The sequence below is a fragment of the Meleagris gallopavo genome, chromosome 11 (genome assembly GCF_000146605.3).
Source record: "Meleagris gallopavo isolate NT-WF06-2002-E0010 breed Aviagen turkey brand Nicholas breeding stock chromosome 11, Turkey_5.1, whole genome shotgun sequence".
NCBI lineage: Eukaryota > Metazoa > Chordata > Aves > Galliformes > Phasianidae > Meleagris > Meleagris gallopavo.
The window spans coordinates 12,772,442-12,794,926 of record NC_015021.2 but is presented as its reverse complement, the minus strand read 5'-3'; the positions used below and the strand labels follow the sequence as shown (position 1 = coordinate 12,794,926).

Here is a 22,485-nt window from a genome sequence, read left to right as displayed (position 1 = left end):
TGGCGTGTGTGTGTGTTTTTTATTTTGTTTTTTAAAACGTTGCAACAGGCAAGATCTGGGGTTCGGTTTCCTCGTCCTACATAAAGGAAGCTCCTGGAGTTCGGGCTCCTAGCCACTACTGTAGGTCCTGCCTTGCTCAGCTGTCGTCCTCTCAGTGTGGGTTCGCCGGGTGGGGTGGGAAGGTGGGTGGGAGGGGAGGAGCTGGAGGGAGGGAGGGTGTTTGTCAGCTATGTCGAGTCTTGGTTAACGACTTTGCCTCCGTTCATGGTTGGTGTCCCTGAACTTTTTCTAGAGCGTCCTTGTTTTTCTCCAATTTCATGCAGCGATGGCTCTCTGTACATGCACACTGCAAACAGAAAAAACACCCGTTAGCAGCCCTGAAGTCACAGCATCACTGACCACTGTGAGTTATCTGTATGTGAGACTGACGTCCTCAGCCCAGTACAACACAAATGCAGACATATGAAGGCCTCAGCGACCCAGTGGAAGATCCTCTTACCAAGCGAGGTCTGCTATCTGTCTTTGTTGCCAGCCAGATCCTTCCAGAGGCAGGACGGAAACAAGGGATTTCTGCTTCTCCATGGGTAAGTCAGTCTAGGCTTTCTATGTTTTACTATTTTTTAATATATTATACACATAAAATAAGCACTCCAGTTCACAGCACCAGGCATTGTCTCGAGATGCTTTTACCATCCAATAGCAGGTTTGAGGATTACCTGTTCCCCAGTCCTTAATCTCTGACATGAAGACTCTGAGAGTCTTGAATCAAAGCTATGCTTGCCTCTGAGCCACCCAAACATTCTGAGTGTGAAGCTCTGGGTCCTGAAGTGGTGACTGAAGCCCATTTGGTGCCTTCAGCCAAAGCCCGAGGTCTGTTCTCAGCACTATTTCTTCCCTACCAGTCAATAGCCAAGGCAAATGTAGGGGGCCCATGTCCAAGTGGCTGTCCTTGTGTCACCGAGGTGTGCCAGTGCTTGCCCTGAGCCAGCACACCTTGATGGCTTGAGGACAGCCCAGTGGGTAACACCAAAAGGAACAGCTCTATGGAGCTCTTTGTAAATGTGGTGAGCTGTGGAAGGGATAGAAATACTGAGGCACTCCAAGGGCACATACTCTGAAGTTGAGAGCCTGAGACAGGTCCAGCCTTCAACTCTCCTACCTGCATTTTTCAAAAAATGAGGATGGAAAGAACTGATTATGCACTGCTTTATACTGTAGAACCATAGGATGGGGACAGAGCCATCGGGTTTCAGTTCAACTAGAGGAAAATTTCAAAAATTATCTGAATAGATGAAACAAATACCCCACATATAGGAAAATTTATATTTTATTTTTATAATGTTTATAACCTCCCTGATTTGCAAATAAATTCTGGCAATTAGAGGTAGGCTACAGATGACATTATTGCTCTGCATTCTACTCCTCGCTAGATAAACAGTGATAGCAGCGTGCAACAATATAGGACAGAGATAAAGTGCAGTCAACTGTGTATTAATAGGAGGGATATCTCTTTGAATGTATGAACAGTGAAAAAAATATGACTTTTCTCACAGAGTATCTTTCACACAAAGCTTTCAGAGTAGTTCAGATACACCCACACACACTGGGCCTCACAATGCATCTGGGAGACAGGGCCTGCACTGCAAACTGTCACTGCAGCACTGTTATTTGATGAATGTGAGGAAAAAAAAAGAGAGAAAATGTGTAGCTTATCCACTGCATTTGAGCTGGCCACCATCACAACAATCTTATGTCTGCCCACAGTGCAGCCCAAGGGGCCTAACACTGGACAGAGAAAGCTTAAAGAACAACATGACGAAGGTTAGCAATGGAGGAAAGCCTGTGCTCATTTTCCTGTGTGATCTCTTAGCCCAAGCTGCACCTGCTTTGGCAGGGGGGTTGGTCTCGATGATCTCTAGAGGTCCCTTCCAACCCCTACAATTCTGTGATTCTGTGGTATTTTGATGACCCTCAGGATGCACATCACTCCTGAGACTGATCTCATTTTCTGATGTGATGCTCTCCCCTCAGAAATGTGAGTTTGTGCTGCTGGTGCACCTGTGCTCTGCCAAGTTCTGCCCCAATCCCAACTCCTTCAGCCTCTGGTCCAGGCTTGAGCCATAGGCATTTGCATGGGTCCTTCCTAAGCAGCTGTGTGTATGAAACTCAACCCCCAGCTTCCAGCCTCAGTATTCCACCTGGGCAATGGCAGATGAATTCAATGCCCAGAAGGACAGACAACGAAAAACAGAGAAATTCAAGGCACAGTCTAGGTTTTTGCATCATCACTGGCCACAGAGTCATGAATACAAATCAGGCTGCAGAAGTAAACACCAGGCAACTGAAAATTAAGGAAACCCTGTACCTAGCAAGCAAATAAGGCAGGAATTAGAGGTTAATCCTCCACTCCAGCAGATGCTGTGAGCACTGATGGGGGTAGGGCTGGAGGCTGCTCAGTGTGCTTTTAGACAGTGCTATCAAAGCCTCAGTACGAGACAGGCTGTGCCAACAAACCATGCCAGAAAACCTACAGCAGCATGAGACCTGTGTATTTTCAGTATTTAGATACACCCATATCAGTATGGTATGCAGAATTTGTATGGCACTAAATATTGCCTGGGTATTTGTACATGGATGTGTGTGCATGGGGTTGTAAGGACAGAGTGAGGCTGTGTGCACAGAGCACCAGGCAGCTTGGGAAGGATGAGCAATTTGGTGAGAACAGGCTCTCCTCCTGCTTCTCCCACCCACCCCCACCCACACACCAAACCAAATACAGCCCTTCATGTCTGCAAACCCAGCAAATGCTTTGGAGCTTCAATCAGATAATCAGCTCCTATGTCCCAGATTCTAATCAACACATCCATATTCATGCTTTAATTGGGAAGTGCCGTGAGCCTGATCTGCTGTGTGGAATTGGGAGAGTGGGAGCGGGGCTGTGCCCTGCCTGGTGCCTGGAGCTCTTGGTGCAGGCTGCTCTGCATGCACAAAGAATTCTGCAAGCAGGTAGGCAGGGAGAGGTCTGGGGGGGGCCGTAACAAGGTGGGGAGCATTCTCTCCAAAGACTGAAAGCACGATGGGGCTGCTGTCACCCAGGCACACATGATCCTCTCTCCTATGTGATACGGGATTGATGCCTCACTGCTGCTTTCTGAGCAAGCATCAGCACACAGCCCTTGCAGGGAAGCTGAATGCACCCTGTGCTGTCTCCCTGGGCACAGGTACTAGCCGTGCTCAGGAAGCACATAATATGTCCCAAACCCTGCATGCTTCACTTGGCATCATTGCAACAGGAAGAGGTTTGGAGGTGCCTATGCGCTCCTCACTGCCTTTCTCTAGAATACAAGGAAAAGATAATTAAAGGGGCTTAGGTATATCCACTTAGATGGCTTTCCCTGCCCTAGGTCCCAGGAGTTTGGAGGAGCTGAGGTTTTTCCAAGCATGAGGCAGAGCTCTGAGTGCCGATGCAGCAGCAGCCACGTTAGCTGATGCTCTGGTGGAGAGAATTAATTATCTGAGCAACAGCTAGGGGCAGGAGGCAGCGAGCGATTATGCACTCTTGTTTTCTGCCTCTAATTACTGTGTTCCTACCCCAGGCCCAGCTGATGCATTTCAGAGCTGTCTGAGCTGGCGGCTGCCAGGCGCTGGATGTGCAGGATGCTGCCAGATGGAGTCAGCGTGTTCAGGTGAGAGGCAGTGCAGGATGACAAATGGCCAAGCAAAAGCATGGTTAAAATACAGCGCGTTTGCCTTCTAATAAAATGATTAGCAGTTTGATAGATGAACAAATGAGTTAGTTATAGGGCAGAGAACATACCAAAGCCTGTCTACCTGAAAGATAGAGACTGGTAGAGTGGTAGGCCAGTCATCAACACGTCATGTTCCTAACAACTGACGCGTGTCCAAGGCCCAAGGGCTGAGGCACCAAGAGTCTGGAGTCAGGGGCAGCCCAGCTGACTCAGAAGGAGGAAGAAGGGCCAGATGTGCCACACCATATACATTGGAGCATGGAGCTCTTTTGGTAGAATAGTCTGGAAATGATGTCTTCAAGGAGAAGGAACTAAAAAACAGCAGAGCTAATTCACAAAAAACATTTGATACAGTTTTTACGTAAGGGACTGGAAGAGTCTCCCATTAGTTGAGATGGAAAAAACAAGAGGCACCGTAGATGGAAGTGTTTGTCCAGTACTAATCAATGCAGACACTTAAGGAGATTGAAATTGCTGTAAAAGATTGCTCGGTGTCCAAGTGACAATTATACCCAAGCTAATTTCTTGTGCAGTCTGGTTCGACCTATATGTCTGCACTTTAAAGGCTCATTTAGCCCAAATGATCAGCGATCAGAAATAAAAATATCAAAAGAAATGGGTTGCGTATGTGTGTTTTTAACCAAGAGTGGCCTCACACAGTACATTAACTGCTGACAAGCAGGCTGTTTGCCTTGGCTTTGCCAGCACACAGATGGGAGAGGAACTGAATGTTTCCCATTATTACTCACTGCATTTTTTTTTTTTTTTGTGCTTTTATATTGATTAAGCTTGGTGCGATTTTCAAAAACAAACAAGCACATCCTACCTCCATTAGACCAAACCTAACCCCTTGTGCAAACCAAACGCAGAAACCCTTCCAGTGGCTTTGCACAGAACAGCCCCAGCATCTGCCAAGCTACAGGAGACAAAGAACTCTGCAGGATTAGCACAGCATAGAACTGTATATATGAATGCACACCCAGACAGAACTGTGTATGTACATATGTATATATATATATACACACACACACACGTACATACTTTATATATATATATGAAGTTCCTTTGGAGGACATTTCATACTTATTCATTAGCTTACTGGCCATTTGCAATTCTGAGAAAAGAGCTGCCAAATTCAGAAAGCAGTATGAAGCAACAGGAGTCAATGCTCCAGGAGCAATCTGGGCTTTTCTGTGATTCCTTTTCCTGCAAATGTTCCCTTCACTGAGCTGCTGCATAATTTTTCTGTGCACAGCAATCAGCTGGGAAGTTTCAGCTCAGAGATAATTGCCATTGAAGTGGTGGGTGAAGTGATTCCTAGCACTGCATACGGTAGCACTCCTTTCCACAGGACCCGAATCCTCTGTGCATACATCACCGTGTCAGCATTGTGTCACAGTGTTAATGCTGATGGTGGGACCTGAGCAAAAGCAAACCCGTGTACGTACTGCAGATGGAAGCAGCACAGCACCACCCTGAAAAAGCAGCAAAGCACACACGCTGGGGCATGCTGCGGTGCTCAGCAGAAGGGACATGCAAATACAGCAGGAGAGTGCTTTCAATCGTTCCTTCTAGTCATGTCAAAGAGAAAGATGCTGTTAAACCAGGGCAGAAGTTGCCCCTTTTCTCTCACATCTCCACTTGCAAGCTCTGCTTGCTGAGACTTTGATGGATGCAGCACAGACAAGTCACGTGGAGCTGAGCACGTTTTACTCCAGCCCTCTGCTACTGACAGTGAATCTTGAGCTTGGGAACAGAGCCCTCCGTCTGGAGCCATAGTCCCAGACAGCTGAACGCTTTGGGAAGCTGACACGTGCCCAGGCTTGGGCAGCTGCCAGCTCTTTGATGCAGCAGAGGCTGCCTGCAAAGCATGTGGAGGAGGGAAGGGGTGGAGGAGCCCTTCATTTGGCTGCCAACTTCCAAAGCGTTCACTCGCTCAGGAGGTTATGTGACAGCTGTGATTGAAGCGAGCGTGGGAGGAGGCAACTGCAGGAAAGGGAAGCTCTCGGGCTGGGTTTGGCTTTTCAAAATGAAAGCTGGAGCCACGCTTGCTGCAATGAGAACTCTGCTGCAGCCAGGCACCTCTGTTATGGTGAAACCTGCTGTGAGGAGAGCCGCAGGAATGGCCTACTTTACTTTAACATGCATGCAGAAGACAACTACTGAGCCATTCAACAGACACCACACATGCTGCACTGGGGAAGAAATCTGGATTCCAAGGCTCTGCTCAGTGCCAACAGCCAGCCAGATAGCAAAGAGCTATCAGAAGGAGCTAGCTGGGACAGCTAGCACCTGTAAAAGCCTCTTCCTAGCCATGGCAGGAGAGGAATGGAACCCAAGCTCTTGCTGAAGCAGGCCCTGGTCTTCAGCAGGAACCAAAGCTGAGGAAGCCAGCCCTGCTGCTGCCTCCAATTGGCTCCCAGCTGCAGAAAAGTCACTGAGAACAAGCACAGGAGAAGCACACCTGTGGCATTCTCTGTTCATCCAACACCTCCATCTTCTGTGCAAAGGTTGCAAATGCCTGTGAATGCAAAGCTGAATTTCTCTTGAATTTACTAGTAACAGAAAAGGAACAATTGCTTGTTTCCAAAATCAAATTAGTACCTGATAAGGACTAAGCTCGTTACCAGCCCATAAAAAATGCCATGGCATGAGCCCATGGCACACTTCAACATTGTACTGTCAGTAAACGGGCAAAAATTCAACTCCACTACTTCCACCGAAGCCTCAGGCTGTGATAACATGCAGAGTTTTTTTTACATGAGATGGAAAATGAATGAAATGCAAGCAGCGCAGCCCAGCACTCCAGAAGTGCTCCCCAGCACCCCAATCCATGCAGCCCCAAATCTGCACCTACCAACTCACCCACCCTCCACACCACATGGATGGAAGGAGAGATTCCATACCTTCAATGGGTTTGGGTACAAAATGTGATGAGGGTTTGGTTTTTTTCACCCGGTTTCCCTTCATAATTTGACCTTCTTTATTGAGTCCCAGGAACCACGCTCGTCCAGATTCTTGCTGCCGATACAGCGTGGAAGAATAAATAACATAGTAGTTTTCAAAGACAGATTCCTTAAATTTGCACTCTGGTGTGAAAACATCCTGCAGTGAAAGAGAGAAAGAGACAGAGAGGGAAGAAAAAGCGGTGGAAAGAATTATCACTGATTTCCTGAATTAGGCATCACTGAGTGATACACGACAGTCATGCACTGCAGTCAGTTTAACAATAGAAAACAACAGGCATCAGCAACAGTACTCATCCAGAAAACTCCCCACTGAAAAAGAAGGCTTCGTTTCCCTGACAGGGCAGAGATGTGGTTTACAAAACCACCCACAGTGAACAGGCTTGAGAAATGTGCAGAAGTCAAGAATTTGTGTCCCAGCAAGCTCTCAAATCCAGCCAGAGCAATGCCCTTGTTTGTGTGACTTACTGTGAAGCATATATGCTCTCCCAGGTCTCATCTACAAGGACTTGGGCTGAAGTACTACACAAAAAACAAACAAACAAAAAACAAAAAACAGAGCTGGGAAGCAAAGAAACAGCCTTGCTGCTTACTGCTGCTTACTGCTGCTTCCAGGGCATCCCACTGGTTTTGCTCTTGCCTTCTGCATGATGGGCAAGAAATGTGCAACATGCAGTGCCTAAAACACTGAGCCTTCTATAAATACTTCCAGGCAAAAGGCAGCTTGTCAGGATCAGGTAAGTGGATATGGAGAGATGGGAGTACAAAAATCAAGTAACAAACTTGTTTTCAAAAAGGGCAGGAGGAAATGCTGGCACAAAGCTTGAAAATCTTTTGATAAAGATGTAAATTCAGACACAGAGAATTGGTCTGGTACCTTGCTGTGTCCTGCAAACTTCTCAAGGTTTTTACAACAGGGAAATAACATTAAGCCTCTTCAAAAAGAGCTGGCTGCCCGTGGGACTCTGCCAGCAGCTCCCAACTCTTCACTGAGACAGACATCAGTTACTGGTCTGAGGTGGGTTCTTTTTCCCAGACTTAAATGAAAATTTATCCTAGTCAAGCAAATGCTCCCATCGGGTTTCTTAAAATTATGATATTTTTTGCAGAAAAAACCCACAACCAGCCAAATAAACAAACCAACAAAGCCAAAATTACACAAAAGCCCCTCAAACGATGATGAATTAGCTTTTCTAAAGCTAATATATGTTTCATCTTGCACAACCCAGGCAAAGCATCTTGGAGGCCCAGGAGGAAGGCAGTGCTGCTGCAGGACAGCAATGCTCCCTTCCCAGGCCACTGCCACTCAGAGTTCTTAGGGAGCTTCCCTATCCTCGCTAATGGAAAACCCACGACCAACATCCGAGCAAAGCATCTGGAGTAATGCCACACGTTTACTGCAGACCTCATTTTTAGAGTGAACATTTTGAACATTCAGCAACATTCAGGCATGTATTCCCCAGTGCTCCAGGGGTTATATAAAGTGTTGCTGGCCTGACAATAAATCCCGTGTGTGGCAGACCTGCGGAGCCGGGCAGGCTTGAAACCACCAAAGATAAAGCACAGAGTATAAAGCGCAGAGCTGTGCTGCACTTGTGAAGCTTGCATCAATTAGCACTATGTGCATAAAAACACTTTCAGCCCAATGGATTGTTTCGCCCCTTATCTAAGGGAGTCTTCCTTGCTGGAGAAATATCTTAAGAAGAGGGAGTGAAACAAGTTGAGGGAGATCTGGATGACTTAGGGCACTATAGCACAGAGCTTAAAGTAGTCTTCCAGAAGATCATTGTTTAAGCACTCCTCAAATCTGCTCTTTATCTGCAGGCTGCGCCTGGCTGCAGATGTGCTCACCCGGAGCCAACACCCAGCCCACATGGCTTTCATCTGGGCCAGCCAGGCAGCAAACCCCATGATGGATGGGAGCATCTCTGCAACCATGTTGGGCCCTCAGCCCCTTTACCACATCCTGGCTGCCCCACCAGTATAAATGTTTTTGCAAAATTCTCCTTATCTGAACTGGAAAGTTTTTACTTGGGGAAAGGTAACCACTGACTCCCCCAGAATAAGGGATTTGCCAAGGACAGGAGTTGCACTAGACAACTTTTAAAGGGTTCCTTCCAACTCAAATGACCTACGATTCTATGATATATTTGGATTTTCAATGTTTGTTTTAATTTCAACGTGGAACAAAGACGGTTTTTCATTCTCAATGAAGCAGAAATATAAAAACTACTGCATATTGTAATTGTGGTTATAGAAAGAAAACGATATCTAGATTTTCATTTAAAAGTGATTTAAGATCAAGTGTTCATGTAAACACATTTTAAAATTATCATTATGTAATATTATTTTCTGATATACAGCAGTAGTTCATGAAATCACGTCATGCCACATATCCACTTAGAATCAGAGAATCACAGAATCATGAAGGTTGGAAAAGACCTTAAGATCATCCAATTCAACCATCCACCTACCACCAATACTGCCCACTGCCCACATCCCTCAGTGTCACATTTTCATGGTTTTCAAACACCTCTAGGGATGGTGACTCCATCATCTCCCTGGGCAGCCTCTCCCAGTGCACCACCACTCTTACAGAGAAGTTTTTCTTAATATCCAACCTGAACCTTCCCTGGCACAACTTGAAGCCATTCCTTCTTGACCTATCACCATTAATGTACCATTAAAGAAGCAAAATTATGTTATTTTTGAAGTGGACATTTTTAATGAAGACATAAAAAATAAAGCAGAAATAGTGATTTTCATTATGTGTTTAATCTCCCCTGAAATGACTCAAGCAAATAAACCTTTTTGATTGTTTCTGTGATTTGGCTGGTTGCTTCTTCACCCCCTATAAATTAGCTGAAATATGGCAACGCCATCAAAACACAGTTCTCTCCATTACGTAGGTTTAAGAAAACCCAGCAGAGTTCTAGTTAAATGACAGCATTTGTATTCACTATTGTTATTTTTCTTATTACATACAACACCCCGTTAGCAACAGATGCCACACAGGGACAAACACACGCTATGGTGCAATTCCTTGTACTGCCTTATTGACAACCCCTATGGTCTTCACAGAAAAGAGACGGGGCAGACAAGCAGCATACAGGGCACTCTGCCAAGGGGATTCTGCATGCATCCTTATGTTTTTCTTCATTGATACCTCCTTGGTGGCCAATGTCTAGCCTCCATAGTTTACCAGGCATGGCTATGTCGTGTCACTTGGTTCCTGCCCATATCTCTTACTTTGTGCCTCCCCATAATGAAAGGATCTTGGGATATTAATGGCAGAACCTACCTACAAGCTTTACTGTCAAAATTAATTGTGGCAATTATGTCAAATCAGGTGGGAATTGCTGGTTCAGTTATCTTGAGCTGAGAAGAGCTTGGAAGAAAGCAGAGTGTAGGTGAACAGGACAGACTTCACACTAACAGTTCTGAGCAGGAATCGCTGCATGGGCTGAAATCAGAGATAACTGAAGGTCGTTTGGGAAAACCACTAAATTATTGTCCAGATCTTTATGTTTGTTTTGGTTTTTAAGATTATTTCAGTGTTAATTAAATGTGCTAGATGGGGAGACCCCATCTAGCAAAGAGTAAAAGCAGCAAAGGGACCCCCAGGCTGTCCCCCTGCAACCTCCTCCAGAACTAATGGTATAGGTATAGTATTCTTGACTAAATTATTTTTGGGGTAGAAAGTAAATAAACACATTTATTTTTTCACTGTTTGGAGATTATGAGACTGAGACATTTTGTTAAATATCAACAGATACTGTGGGAAGTGATTTGAAAGAGCAGATTTTTTTTTTTTTTAATTGTTAAACTAAAAACTTGCATGAAATATTTGCACAAGAAATGTTAGCAATTTACATGCAAAATGAATAGAATTTGCCTGCAACTTGCTTTCTGTATCTCTACCCAAATGCTTGTACAAGAGGCAATTCCACTAAGACAGAGTAATTAGACTTGCTTTGAAAAACAAACACAGACCTCATTTGTGCTAACTCTAGCTTGATTGGAAATTTCACAGCTTAGGAAAAAAGTAAAATGGCATCTATCACGTACAAAATTAGGGAGACTACATTCAATGACACTTTGAAACACAGAAAGTAGCTGAATGGATGTAACTGGCATTTTGATTTTTGTTCTTAGTGCAACAGACATGCTCAGAGAGGGTGTAAGGTACCATGGTTTGCCCCAACAGCTATTCCTGTTTTAGAAAAATACAATGTTTAATTTATCCTTGACCCCAACAGTGTCTCCTGCCATCTGCAGATGGAAATGTGGACTTCCAGGCATAAACCCTGGAGGAAGCAAAGAGTATTCTGGGAGTGCACAGCTACCCTTGGATATCTCAGCTCCTTCAAAATATGCCATCCCAGTGGTGTCACAATCCTGGTACTGCTCCAATGAAGCAGCTGCTCTTTTTTTTTTCTTCTTCTTCTTTTTTCTTTTTCCTGAATATCTCCTTTTATTATAACTCAGAATATAATAGCAAATATACACATTCACACACAAAGCCAACGACTTAATAAATTTAGTTAGCGAAACAAGCAGCAATAAAAGAAAAAGCCCATTCTGCAAGTAGTTTGTGCTACAGTTTAGGAAGAGAATGTTAATTATGACTGCAGAAATACCTAGCCAACACACTCCCAGAGTAACAGTTTCCCTTTTTTACAGCACACATGGGTTTCTTTTTTATGTTCTGCACAATTACTGAGCCAGGTCTTCAGATGGGATAAAAGCCCTTAACTGCACCAAAACCTACATATGGCAAAGATTTCCTCCTAGAGAATATGACTCAGGATGTTTACTGGTGTGTGTTTAGATTTGAGAGTTCAAAGTCCATCAAAGTCAATTAAAATATATTTTGCTCTCTACAGCTCCATGAAAGGAGGTTGTAGGAAGGTGATGGCCTTACTCCTGGTCTATTCTCCAAGAAGAGGTGATGGCCTTACGTTGTGGCAGGGGAAGTTCAGGTTGGATATTAGGAAAAAATTCTCTGTAAGAGTGGCAGTGCGCTGGCACAGGCTGCCCAGAGACATGGAGGAATCACTGTCCTTGAGGCTGTTCAAGAGATGTGGAGATGTGTACTTAGGGACTTGGTTTAATGGGTAATATCGGTGCTAGATGGACAGTTGGACTAGGTGATCTTGGCAATCTTTTCCAAACTTAATGATTCTACGATTCTATAGCTCTATGTTTATGGAATCACAGCACTGCTATCAACATTGCATTGTGGTTGTGGAGGCAGCCCACGGAACACTCGGATTACGTTCACTCAGTCTGCACAAGTATTGTTCTATCCCAAGGGAGAGGACAGCACTGCAGCAGAGCACCTGGGGTTCCTTAAAAACCCACTTCATGTTCCCCACTGACCTCAACCAGAGCAAGGTTTAATCAACGCCCCTTTGATGCCACGAGCACAGAGAAGGTCATCACAGGTATCAGTGTGCATCAATCTGAGTGGATAAACAAAGACACTGGATTCCCACAGACATGTGAGATCCCAGATGAAACGTCAATATCCAACTCCCATTTAAAGGTGTGACAATTCTTTGAATACCTGGGATTTTGTGACCACAAATCTCATACCACAGCACTTGTCCTGGCAGGCTCTTATTCCCAAGACATGTAGGCCCTGTCCACAGGATAAGCCCCACCGAGACTACAGAAGTGTACTGCTCCATGTAGCTTACACCATGGCCTAGGGTTGCCTCTGCCTGGAAATGCTTTAAAATAACTGTAGCTGAGCTCTCTCTTGGCATGTGATCAAGAATTGCAAAACTGCATCCAAACTTTACATCTCATCCCATCTTTGTCCAGATGGCAGGTGATATTCACTGTTCACACTCCACTTTTCCTCCCCCTTCTAGCTCCGTAAGAGATTGGTGACAAGCCTTCCTGGTGGCCTTTTAGAAGTAGGAGAGAACAGATAAGTTTTAAAATAACAAGCTGCTACATGGGAGCACACAGCCCTGCTACAGAGTAGATGTACTTGAGGAAACAATATGGTTATCTACAAGTATTCTGGCTCTTTCTGAACCATCTGTTGGTCGAAGGGAGCACATTTTCACATAAATCCCCATCTATGCCATTCTGATTCCCAGCTCTCACAGCTGGGAAGCAACATTAAGTAGCAATCCAACTTACTGCCCCTGAAAACCATAACAAAGCGGCTAATTACTCTTACTTTTGTGGGAAAAGTCTGTGTTCAGGGTACGTATGTGTTGTGTTGGCTTCACTTGAAGCCCCCAGACCTACAGCAGATTTTGCGTGACATGCCAAGCTCCATCCTGCTCCAGCTGGATGGTTACCCAGATCAAAAAGGGGTTGTACAGATCCACATGAGCCATGGTCTCACATCTGGAAAATCTATGAGTTTTTGAGAGTCAAATTCAGACCCCTGCATCCCACTATACCTCTGTGTTGCGCTCTTCTGCTTTCAGTTCTTGGCCAGCCCACTGCACAGACACATTTTTACTAAATGCTTTATAAAGGTAAATATGCACAGATTCCCTGCACTGGCCTTTGGCGGCTGCTCATGCAATCCTGATAGGAACACGGCTTTCAATTTAATGAGTGCTGACAAGAACATAACTCAGGATGATTCTTCAAGCTAGGTTGCTCCCTTCCATGCCTCCCAGGAGAGCCTGAGTGAGAGAAGAGGCTCCAAGAGAAAGATTTGAGCACAGAAAACTGAGCAGCTCTGTGTACAATGTCATCTTGGAAAGGCTGCACGGTGAGCAATGCACAGATGGGACACACATGAAAAGTGACACGTTTTGTCTGATGCTATGCTTTTTGTTATTGATGAACCCCAAATTCAAATTTATGGTTGGATGAAATAACTTTACATCATTTCTTTTCAAATTATTAGCTAGATTTGGATTTTAATTGATTGGTTTGTTCTCCGATCTTGGGCCTTATTTCAAGTTAGAACTGTAAAGCCTTAAAGTGTGGAGCTGTTAAGCAGTGATCACAGCATAGCTCATTCACATGGCATGTGGCCCATCTAGTTCAGCATCGCTCTTCTAGAAAAGCAACTGATTCCTACAAGTGGGGGTTTTGGGCAGCATTGGTGCCACTTTCCTGGCGGCCTGGAGATCTGGTGAAACTCCAGTATCGTATTATCTAGGAATTCCGTATCACCTATCGTCTTCTCTGCATTCTGTTTTTCTGACAAAGTGTTTGGAATTGGTGACATTCCCATCAGCTCCGCTTTACTCCAGAGCAGTATCCAGAAATACATTTATGCACTCAAAGGTAACGATCATGAGACAAGATGGGACAAGATGAAGATATGTTAGTTGCGTACAAGAAAAACAGACTTCCTAAATTAGCATCTCACAGCCTCATCTGCTACTGCCCAAAATAACCATGAAGAAAAATAATAATGTAAGAACCCTAGAAACACAGCCAGATGGGATGCTTTGAATCTGTCATCTCTCTATGGGCACAGAGAGTTTCCTGGCATCAATTTCAGCCTGGGCAGAGGACATGATAAGTTGACTTGGGGCCTCTGGTCACTTTTGCAACATTGCTATTTTTACTACCGTTGATAATAATAACAATGATGTATTAAACTAAAATAATGATCACACATTTTCCAACACAACACTATTTTATCCTGGTAGGAAGAAGAAGCCCTCGGTGGAAAACTAGCAGTAAGTATTAGATTTATCGTATTATTATTCATACTAAAACTATCTTGGAAGACACAAACCACAGTAACAGTGCTACAGGATTCAATAAAAACACCCTCACCTAGGCAGAAGGAAGACCTTTTGTTTTCTACATTTTTTGTGCAGAGGTCTAGAACACTGGAAGACTTGCTTAGCCTTCTGTAAAACACGACGCGTCAGAGCTAACTGAGAAACTTATTTCCCCCAGGTTCCTGTTCATTTTCTTAGGCAAAGGCCCTCTCTTTCTGACATAAATGAAGTAATACAGCTATAACAACACGAGGGAGAAGGGGACCACAGCAAGCCCCAGCCCTTGTCAGGCAGACTCTGCAGACACAGATGAGAGGTGCTTGCCCTCACCCCAGAAGCACAGCCGGACGCTGAGCACAGGTCTGAAGAAAGGAGAAGGCTTTAGCACAATTTTCTGTCTACTTCATTTTTTGAAGTAACACGTAACATGGGCAGGAGATAAGAGGACTTGCCAAGGAGCTCGCCAGGCCTATTACAACCGTAAGCTGGTGATGTACTGAGATAGACTCTTTGCTTGGACTCTTAAATTCAAACCGCAGGACGCAGTGGAAGCACACCATCACTGACACATGCCCTATCTTCTCTAATGCTGAGGAGATCTGCCCTGCATTAAACCAATTTCAGAGCTGTCATGACCAGAGCTGGAAATTCAATTTCTTTGCTGCTAAAACTTCCATCCTGAAAAGGAGTAGTGCTAGATGATTAATATTTTGACAGCATGCTGACAGGTTGGCTACAACTGGCCAATTAACCACAAGCCCTCTGGTCTAAAGGCATCAGCTGAGGCTGGGCTGAGCTGTTGTTGGACAGGCTGCATCTCACAACCACAAAGAAATGTTAGGAAGTGTGAATATTCATGTGGCGTTTGCCTCCCCCTCGTTACAGCTGCTGCGGTGCCTACGCAGAGAAAAGGAAAGGCTTGTGGCATATTCTTGGGTTGGGGCCAGTTTTGCTGCCCACCAGGAGGACTGAAGGGAATCCACCAAGGCCTCCAAGCCTCTGTCTCAGCATGGTTTCTGATGACCAAGCCAGCCAAATAAAAGGCCAAGCTGCTTCCCTAATAACTGCCAGGTCTACCCTCTCTGCCCTACTCCTGCTGGGGGCTGCTCTATCTGCAGCCAAGCAAAGCACGTGTCCAACGCTTCAAATCCCTCTGCTCATCATCCAGCACCGCCCATCTGGGATATGTCTACAAAGGCAGAGGGGTTTCAGGCATGTTTCTGTTGGGTCTCAGTATTGTTTATTGCAAGTGGAAACAATCTGTTGGCAAACACCTACCCTGTCAGCGAAGCACTGACTTTAAGTTCTGACAGCAGGTTCTTCTACTGGTCCCGAGTCCTCCAGACTCTGTGTCCTTGAGCCAGAGACTTCGGACTACTGTCTCATCTAAAATTCTTTAAACTGCTCATTGTGTATGAAGAGCCTGTCTTTGGCTGCATACAACAAAAGGGATATTCAGCCTGAGGAATGAATGAGACTCAGCTCCCAAGAACATTTTTGGGTGAGAGAGGAGAAATAAGTGTTTGGCACAAAATGCAGACAGCCCTTTGTTCATTTATTTCCTGGGAATTCAGAAAATCAGCCAACTCTGCTGTGATAGAAATCCCATCCATATATTGACCACACTATCTCTGCTTAGCCTGAAAGAGCTGACAAATCTCACAGCCTATAACTGTGGCCAGGCTTACTTATACCTTGAATAGATTTCCACAATATGTATGTACTGACAGCCTGACTTTTTTTTTTTTTGCTGTTACTTTAATTTTTATGTGAAATAACCCGTGGACAATGCACGCACATTTTGAATGGACTCAAACTGTGCCACTGCTTAGATCAGACTGTTCCACTTCATGCAGCCAAGTGACCCATTGCAGCTGACTCTTTGCTTCCCAGGAATCAGACAGATGGAAGTATATCATTAGGAATTTTGCAGCAGTGGCTATAGTGAAATTTTTCACTCTGTTGAACACTTTGCTAGAGAACTCAGATTGGCTTTGGCATCTGATTCTGTTCAGAAGCCAACTAATGACTGCAACTTCCAATCTAAGATAATATAGTCACTCTAGAGAGAGTAATATAATACAGCAACTCTATTTGGCACAATGCACAGTAAAGCAGGAGATAATTTTACCCTGTTGCTAACGTATAGAAGACTCTAAAATTATCTTCAAATTATATGACCCAAAACACATCAACAAAGCAACCCAGAATTAAAAATTGGTGTATCTCATTTATAGCTGTGCAGCTCACAGTCTCAGTGAATCTAGGGTTTCTCTTCATCACTGTGTGCATTTGACTCTAGTTGACATGCTCTTTGTCTACAGTGCCGGACCAAGTGGGTAGAGTGAAACTGCTGGTGGTGAGGACTGTTTGGCATTTGCACCGTTCACATTTCAGGATGGGTTCGGCTGCCTGTCTGCCACCGGCCCACGTAGACCAAACATCTGACACATTAGAGGCACTCCTGGGGGTACCCTTCAGTTTGGCATCATCCAAAAGGAGTCCAGACTGCACTCTGTGATGCGATCCAAAGAGCGGCATGTGAGTGTAATTGGAGGATTTGCTCTACAAGTGCACTCCTGATCTATCCAAAACACTAAGCCTTCCAAAAAGCACTTCCTACCAACATCCATTACGAGAAGGAACCATGTTAGCAGTAGCAAGAAAAGAGGTCATTTGTTGAGCCTGTCCATTTGAATATCAGTACATTGCTAGCAGAAAGCCAGGAGTTGACCACATGTCACACTTGGATCCTTCACAGATCTGAAAATGCTTCTCTTAATGTGATAAGTTTTAAGGAAATCTAATGGTTGATGTGTTCTAATGAACACATTTGGAAGGGAAGGAAAGCTCAGGCTTTCCTGACTGTATCACTGGAGAAGGAACAAGTCACCATCTGCTTTCTTCTGTGCTACTCCAGAGCAGAGGAAAAAAAAACAAGACAGAAGAGAAACCATTTGTTCATCAACATAACAGTCCTTTCTTGATATCCACAATATTTCATAGTTTTCATATGTTTTCACTAATGCTGAGTCCTGAATCATTAACGCAGAAACAAGAGCAGAAATGGATCTTCTACGAAGCACTAAAGCTGGACTACACACTCTGTTCAAGGAATAAACACTGATTCATGAATGTTTCAATTAAAATGGATATTTCATAATAAGGGAAATGAAGGAGAAGATTAGAAGTCCTGTGGGAACGTAATGACTGCTGCCTGGAGCAAGAGACACAAAGATAACCTGAAATCCCAAGGTGTCTGATTTAACCAATAGCTGGGACCTCATGCAAGCAAAATGATTAAGCAAAACTCTATTATCTAACGATGTACTCATACTAATGGACCTGAACAGTCACCTATGCTTCTACAGTCCATAGCATTGGGCTCAGCAACAGGCACGCAGTGTCCCACACCATTCAAAACTGTCACCCCGGGCAACGAACAGCACGTCCACAAGCCACTGTCAGCATATTTCTTGAATGTGAAACAACACAAAACCATTTGGAAGGTGAAAACCTGCGATGCAGAAATTCAATCAAAAAGTGGAATCATTGGACTTATAGAATCACTAGTTTTATACTACCACAGCTCTACTGACCCATCTGAAGCATAGCAGCACATTGCTTGGAATACACAGAAAGTGACAGCACCATTGGGATCATTTTACTTAGAAGAGGGCAGTAAAAAAAATACAAGGCACGGGAGGCACAAAAGAAAAATAATGAGAGCTGTGAAATTTTACTTTTTAAGTCAGTCATAAAAAATAAGCTTTCAACTGACAAGGATGCTTTCAGAAGTCTGCTTTCTAAATTTAACTTTGATATTGAAAAGTCTCGGCTTTTGTTCTTTTTGTTCTTTTTTTCTTCGTTAGTGTAAACTTGATAAAAAAAAAACGAGGCGTGATAATGCTGGTGCTACACATTTTCAAAAGCCATTTTTTAGCTTTAGCCTCTTCAGAGGGTGCAGATAACATTCATATAGATACAAAGCCATTGCAAAAAGACTGTTCCTTAAGAGCAAAGCTGGCTGCAGGGTTTAATATGATGGGAGCTGAGATTCATAATCAACAGCATTCACATTAATAGCCATTAAGTTACTTATTCCTATCAGGCTCTGGAAGCCTGCAGAAAGACTAGGTTGTTCTGAAAGGCTCAACTCTCAAAAACTTTGTTATATGCCTTATTTTCAGTTAATATTTTATAACCCCCTGATTTCTTGCTTTCATGGTGCAAGGCTTTTCCAGAAGCCCACTGCCACATGCTGTCCTCTGGGCGTTGGATTGAATGATCTCAATGGTCTTTTCCAACCCTAATAATTCTATGATATTCCATAAAAGCACAAAGCAGCCCTCACACCTTCCCTGTGAGGAACAACCAGCAGGACCATGAAAAAAAACACAACCTGAGCTGCAAAAGATGCCAACAAAGTGGTATTTCACCCTAAAAAGACTCCAGCCTTTTTTTCCCTACTTGTGTCCTGAGCCCTACTGCTGACCTTGAGCTGTTTAATTACCTCCATAACTAAATTACACTGTAGCAGAACTTAATTATGCAATTACATAATGAACTATGGTTTTGCTCTTGGTCTTCTATGCAAAGCCACCTTTGAAGAGTGCGATAAAAAGGGCAATTATTACAAAAGGCCAAACCAGTACCATGTACCAATTACTGGGCACAACGCAGGGACAACAACCTCTGGCAGCCCCAATCCATCTATGATCATTGGCTGGGTGTTGCTAGACTCATATGGGCAGTTTGGTGGGTCAGGAGCATGGTAACTCCTTAATACCACAAGTAAGTGTGATGGTGCCATCTGATGCCTTTTAGCAGAGTACCTGAGTACTTCTAGGAACAGAGGAAGCCCCACTTCAGCGTGCATGTAAGGGACATGGAGAAAAGAGGTTGGTTGCATACGATCCTTGGATCCGTCACAGTCAGTACATGGATTTTCTGAATCACAGACCAGTGCTTTCAGCATAAAGAAGGGTTCGGGGTAGTCTGGGAAGGCACTGTCATATCAGCACTGAGTCACCACATTGCTATGGCCTGTCCCTTCTGTCTGACTCCAGCAGAAGTATCATCAATGAAAGGGAATCATGAAGTTGTCAAGCAGCAATGCTGAACACAGACACATCAAAAAGCCCTGAAAGGTCCATGGAAATGAATTCCCTATCATCGTCAGCAGCTTCTCTCTTTGCAAAGATAAATAGCTTTTTATGTATGCAGTATATGTTTTAGCATGTACTCTACAGCTGACAATGTTCAGCCTCCAGTGTAACTTGTCAAAACCTGATATGCCTTTCCTTAATCAATGTGGCAAGCTCCTGAACACCATGAGCTTCAAGCAGTGGGCTGTTGTCCCTGCAGGCAAGAGAGCAAAGTGAGCTGTCATTCTTGCTGCCGTACTTCCACGCATGCATTTTCCAGCCATCAACAGCCAAAACAGAGCTGGATGCAGCTCACAGCTTCACCAGTACCACCACTCTGAGCTGTCGCTCTTCAAGAGGCCCTGGGACAGGGCACTGCCCCATCCCTTGTCTCAATGTGAAGAACACAAATGAGAGAAAGAGATGACGGGCAATGTAGGATGGCTGCAGTGCTTCAAGGGTCCTTCCTCATCCCAGTTCTAATTAGGCTGTTTCACACTGTTCATTTTGAGCTGAATAGGATTAAGATCTTTTAGGCTACATCCCAGCCCAAGTCACTCATAAAGCAAATTCTCCCTGTACTAGCTGTTCCACATCCCTTTGCAGTGCTGAGGCAAAGCATGAATACAGACAGACAGTAACCAGCACATTGTAGAGTTAGGAATATTTGTTCTTAGATATCCAGGGGAATTGCTGAAACCAGACAATTTCTGAAAATATGACCACCACAGAGCAGCTGGGAACACCTGAGGTGTGGCTGAGATCCCTCAGCTCCAGGAGCCATTTGGAAGCTATAAAGGTGTGCACTCAGGACAGGGCACTGGGGAGATGCGTCTGCATTCACAGCTCATGCATAACAACTGCACTGACTGCACTTTCGGGAGAAATATGCTAGGGACAGCAGGGAAGCACGGTGACTTCATTTTCATCATATCAGACAATATCCCTTTCAGGGATGACCTTGCAGGGTGTTGCTGCTTAGGGCTGTTTGGACTAGCAAAAGGAGTGTGCCCCTCTTCCATGCTTTTCAAGACACCACTTTGCTCTAAAATCTGTCCCTGAACCACTTATCTCTTTGGAGTCTCACAATATGGACAATGTCACATCATAGCAACTCCTTCTTCTTTCTTCCACTCATAGCTTACATAATCTACTTCCCATTTCTCCTTCACTGCTCCATTTATGCACTTTAGTTCAGCGCTGCAAACTTCTATTTCTTCCTGATCCACATTTTACACAAATGAGACTTCTCAGATACTCAGCTTCTGTGCTGGGTCCTTCAGACACAGGTCACACTACTCCATGCCCTAAAAACATTTAGATACAATAACAGAATCACAGAAGACTTTACTAATCCTGACAATCCTACTGGATTAAGCACAGACGTTTATGTTCATGAGCTACTTACAAGGCTGACTTCCTAACATACTCTGCCTCAACTTCATCAGATTGTAAGAAACACCTTCTCTTTGGCCAGTTACATCACAAGTGACAACACAAAGAAACGTGAGACAGGAAAAGGGCTTTTCAGCCTATTGAGAAAGAGGCGTACTGTTCTTCCAGTGTAAACTTTGTGGGCATGATGGAACAAGAAAGTAACAGAACCAAGGTCATTGGCAACATCTTTTTCCAACACCGAGAGCTGCAGCAGCAGATATACATGTAGGTTACTCTGAAAGTAATGCCTCCTATTTATTTCCATGGAAATGCAACAGTTAGGAAGAGCACTATAACATTATTTGATAGAGCAAATTCTCTGCCACAAAACACTGTTTTTCAGCTTAGTCTCTGCCACTAGCATTTCTACCAGCAATAAACAACTGCTCGTCATTTTACAGTTTGACAACTGTACATGGTCATCCAGAACACAGCTTGCCTTTCACTCTGCTGTTGCCATTGCTGAAACATATCATCCACCCTTTGCTGTGCTCACATCCATTGTTTGGTCTCAATAAACAATTATAAGCATCGATGAAAGCCAGTGGGTGCAATATTTTCCATACGGAGGAATCCAATGATACACATTTGCATCATATACGCTTCCATGTCAGATGTCATTTTGTTAGATGCCCCTCTGCTGCCATCTCTCACACAGCAACAAAATTTAAGGGAGCACTGGTGGAAAGGTTCAGCCTCAGCTGTCGTACCACCAACATCTGCCTCTGATGTTGCAGGTCAACATAATCAAGTAGGAGGTGTTATTTTCAGAGCAGTCCTTGTATATGTGGTGTGTCTTAGTGCATCAGTATTATACAGGAAGCACACTGCTGAATGCAACACATGCTGCATTTTATGTACATTATATTCTAACATATAAGATGACATCTGCACATGTGCAGTCCTGGATGCATCCTCAGCAATGGCCCAACCTCTCTGCTTTTGCCTTGGGGCAACTTTTGGTATGGAAAAGGAGGTCCTGTCCCACTTCCACACATCTGCAGACAGGAACATCCTGGCCTACCCTCCACCTCCTCCACACCCTCACAACAGCTGGTAAGTGGTGAAGATACGTGGCTCCTGCCCAAACACAGTTTATTGCTGTTGCTGTCAACTCACTCTGTTGAAAACAATCCAAATGGCAACAGTGAGAATTCTCAGCCAAACAGGTTAAATTCCATGAAAAAGCTGTTTTCAAGGAAGAAAAGAGTTAGAGGCAATATGCAGTGATTGACAGACAGGAGCAACCACAATCAGAAATTCAGACCCTGCGTGTATTTGCTGGGACAAATACAGGACAGAGGCACATTTTAAACAGAGGCCCTTTGCACTGACAGCATGATTGGTGTCAGCAGGTTATATGGTTTGTGCTTTTTAGGTTTGATTTTATCCAAATTCATATACCCCTGAAGAGAACAAAAGCATTGCTGCCATTTGGTCCATCCGCGAGGATTTCATAGCAATGTTT

General features: G+C 44.2%; 1 protein-coding gene across 2 annotated transcripts in view; it reads right to left on the bottom strand.

The window, feature by feature from the left end:
• The window catches only part of FGF12 (fibroblast growth factor 12), a 116,417-nt gene continuing 93,932 nt past the window's right edge, over positions 1-22,485 (bottom strand). For both annotated transcript variants that reach the window (XM_019619027.1, XM_019619028.2), the window contains exons 4-5: positions 6,656-6,854; positions 1-346 (exon numbers count right to left, since the gene is read on the bottom strand). In XM_019619027.1, coding sequence (XP_019474572.1) covers positions 228-346; positions 6,656-6,854 — 318 coding nt within the window. In that variant the 3' untranslated portion in view covers positions 1-227. The remainder of the gene's footprint in view (positions 347-6,655; positions 6,855-22,485) is intronic.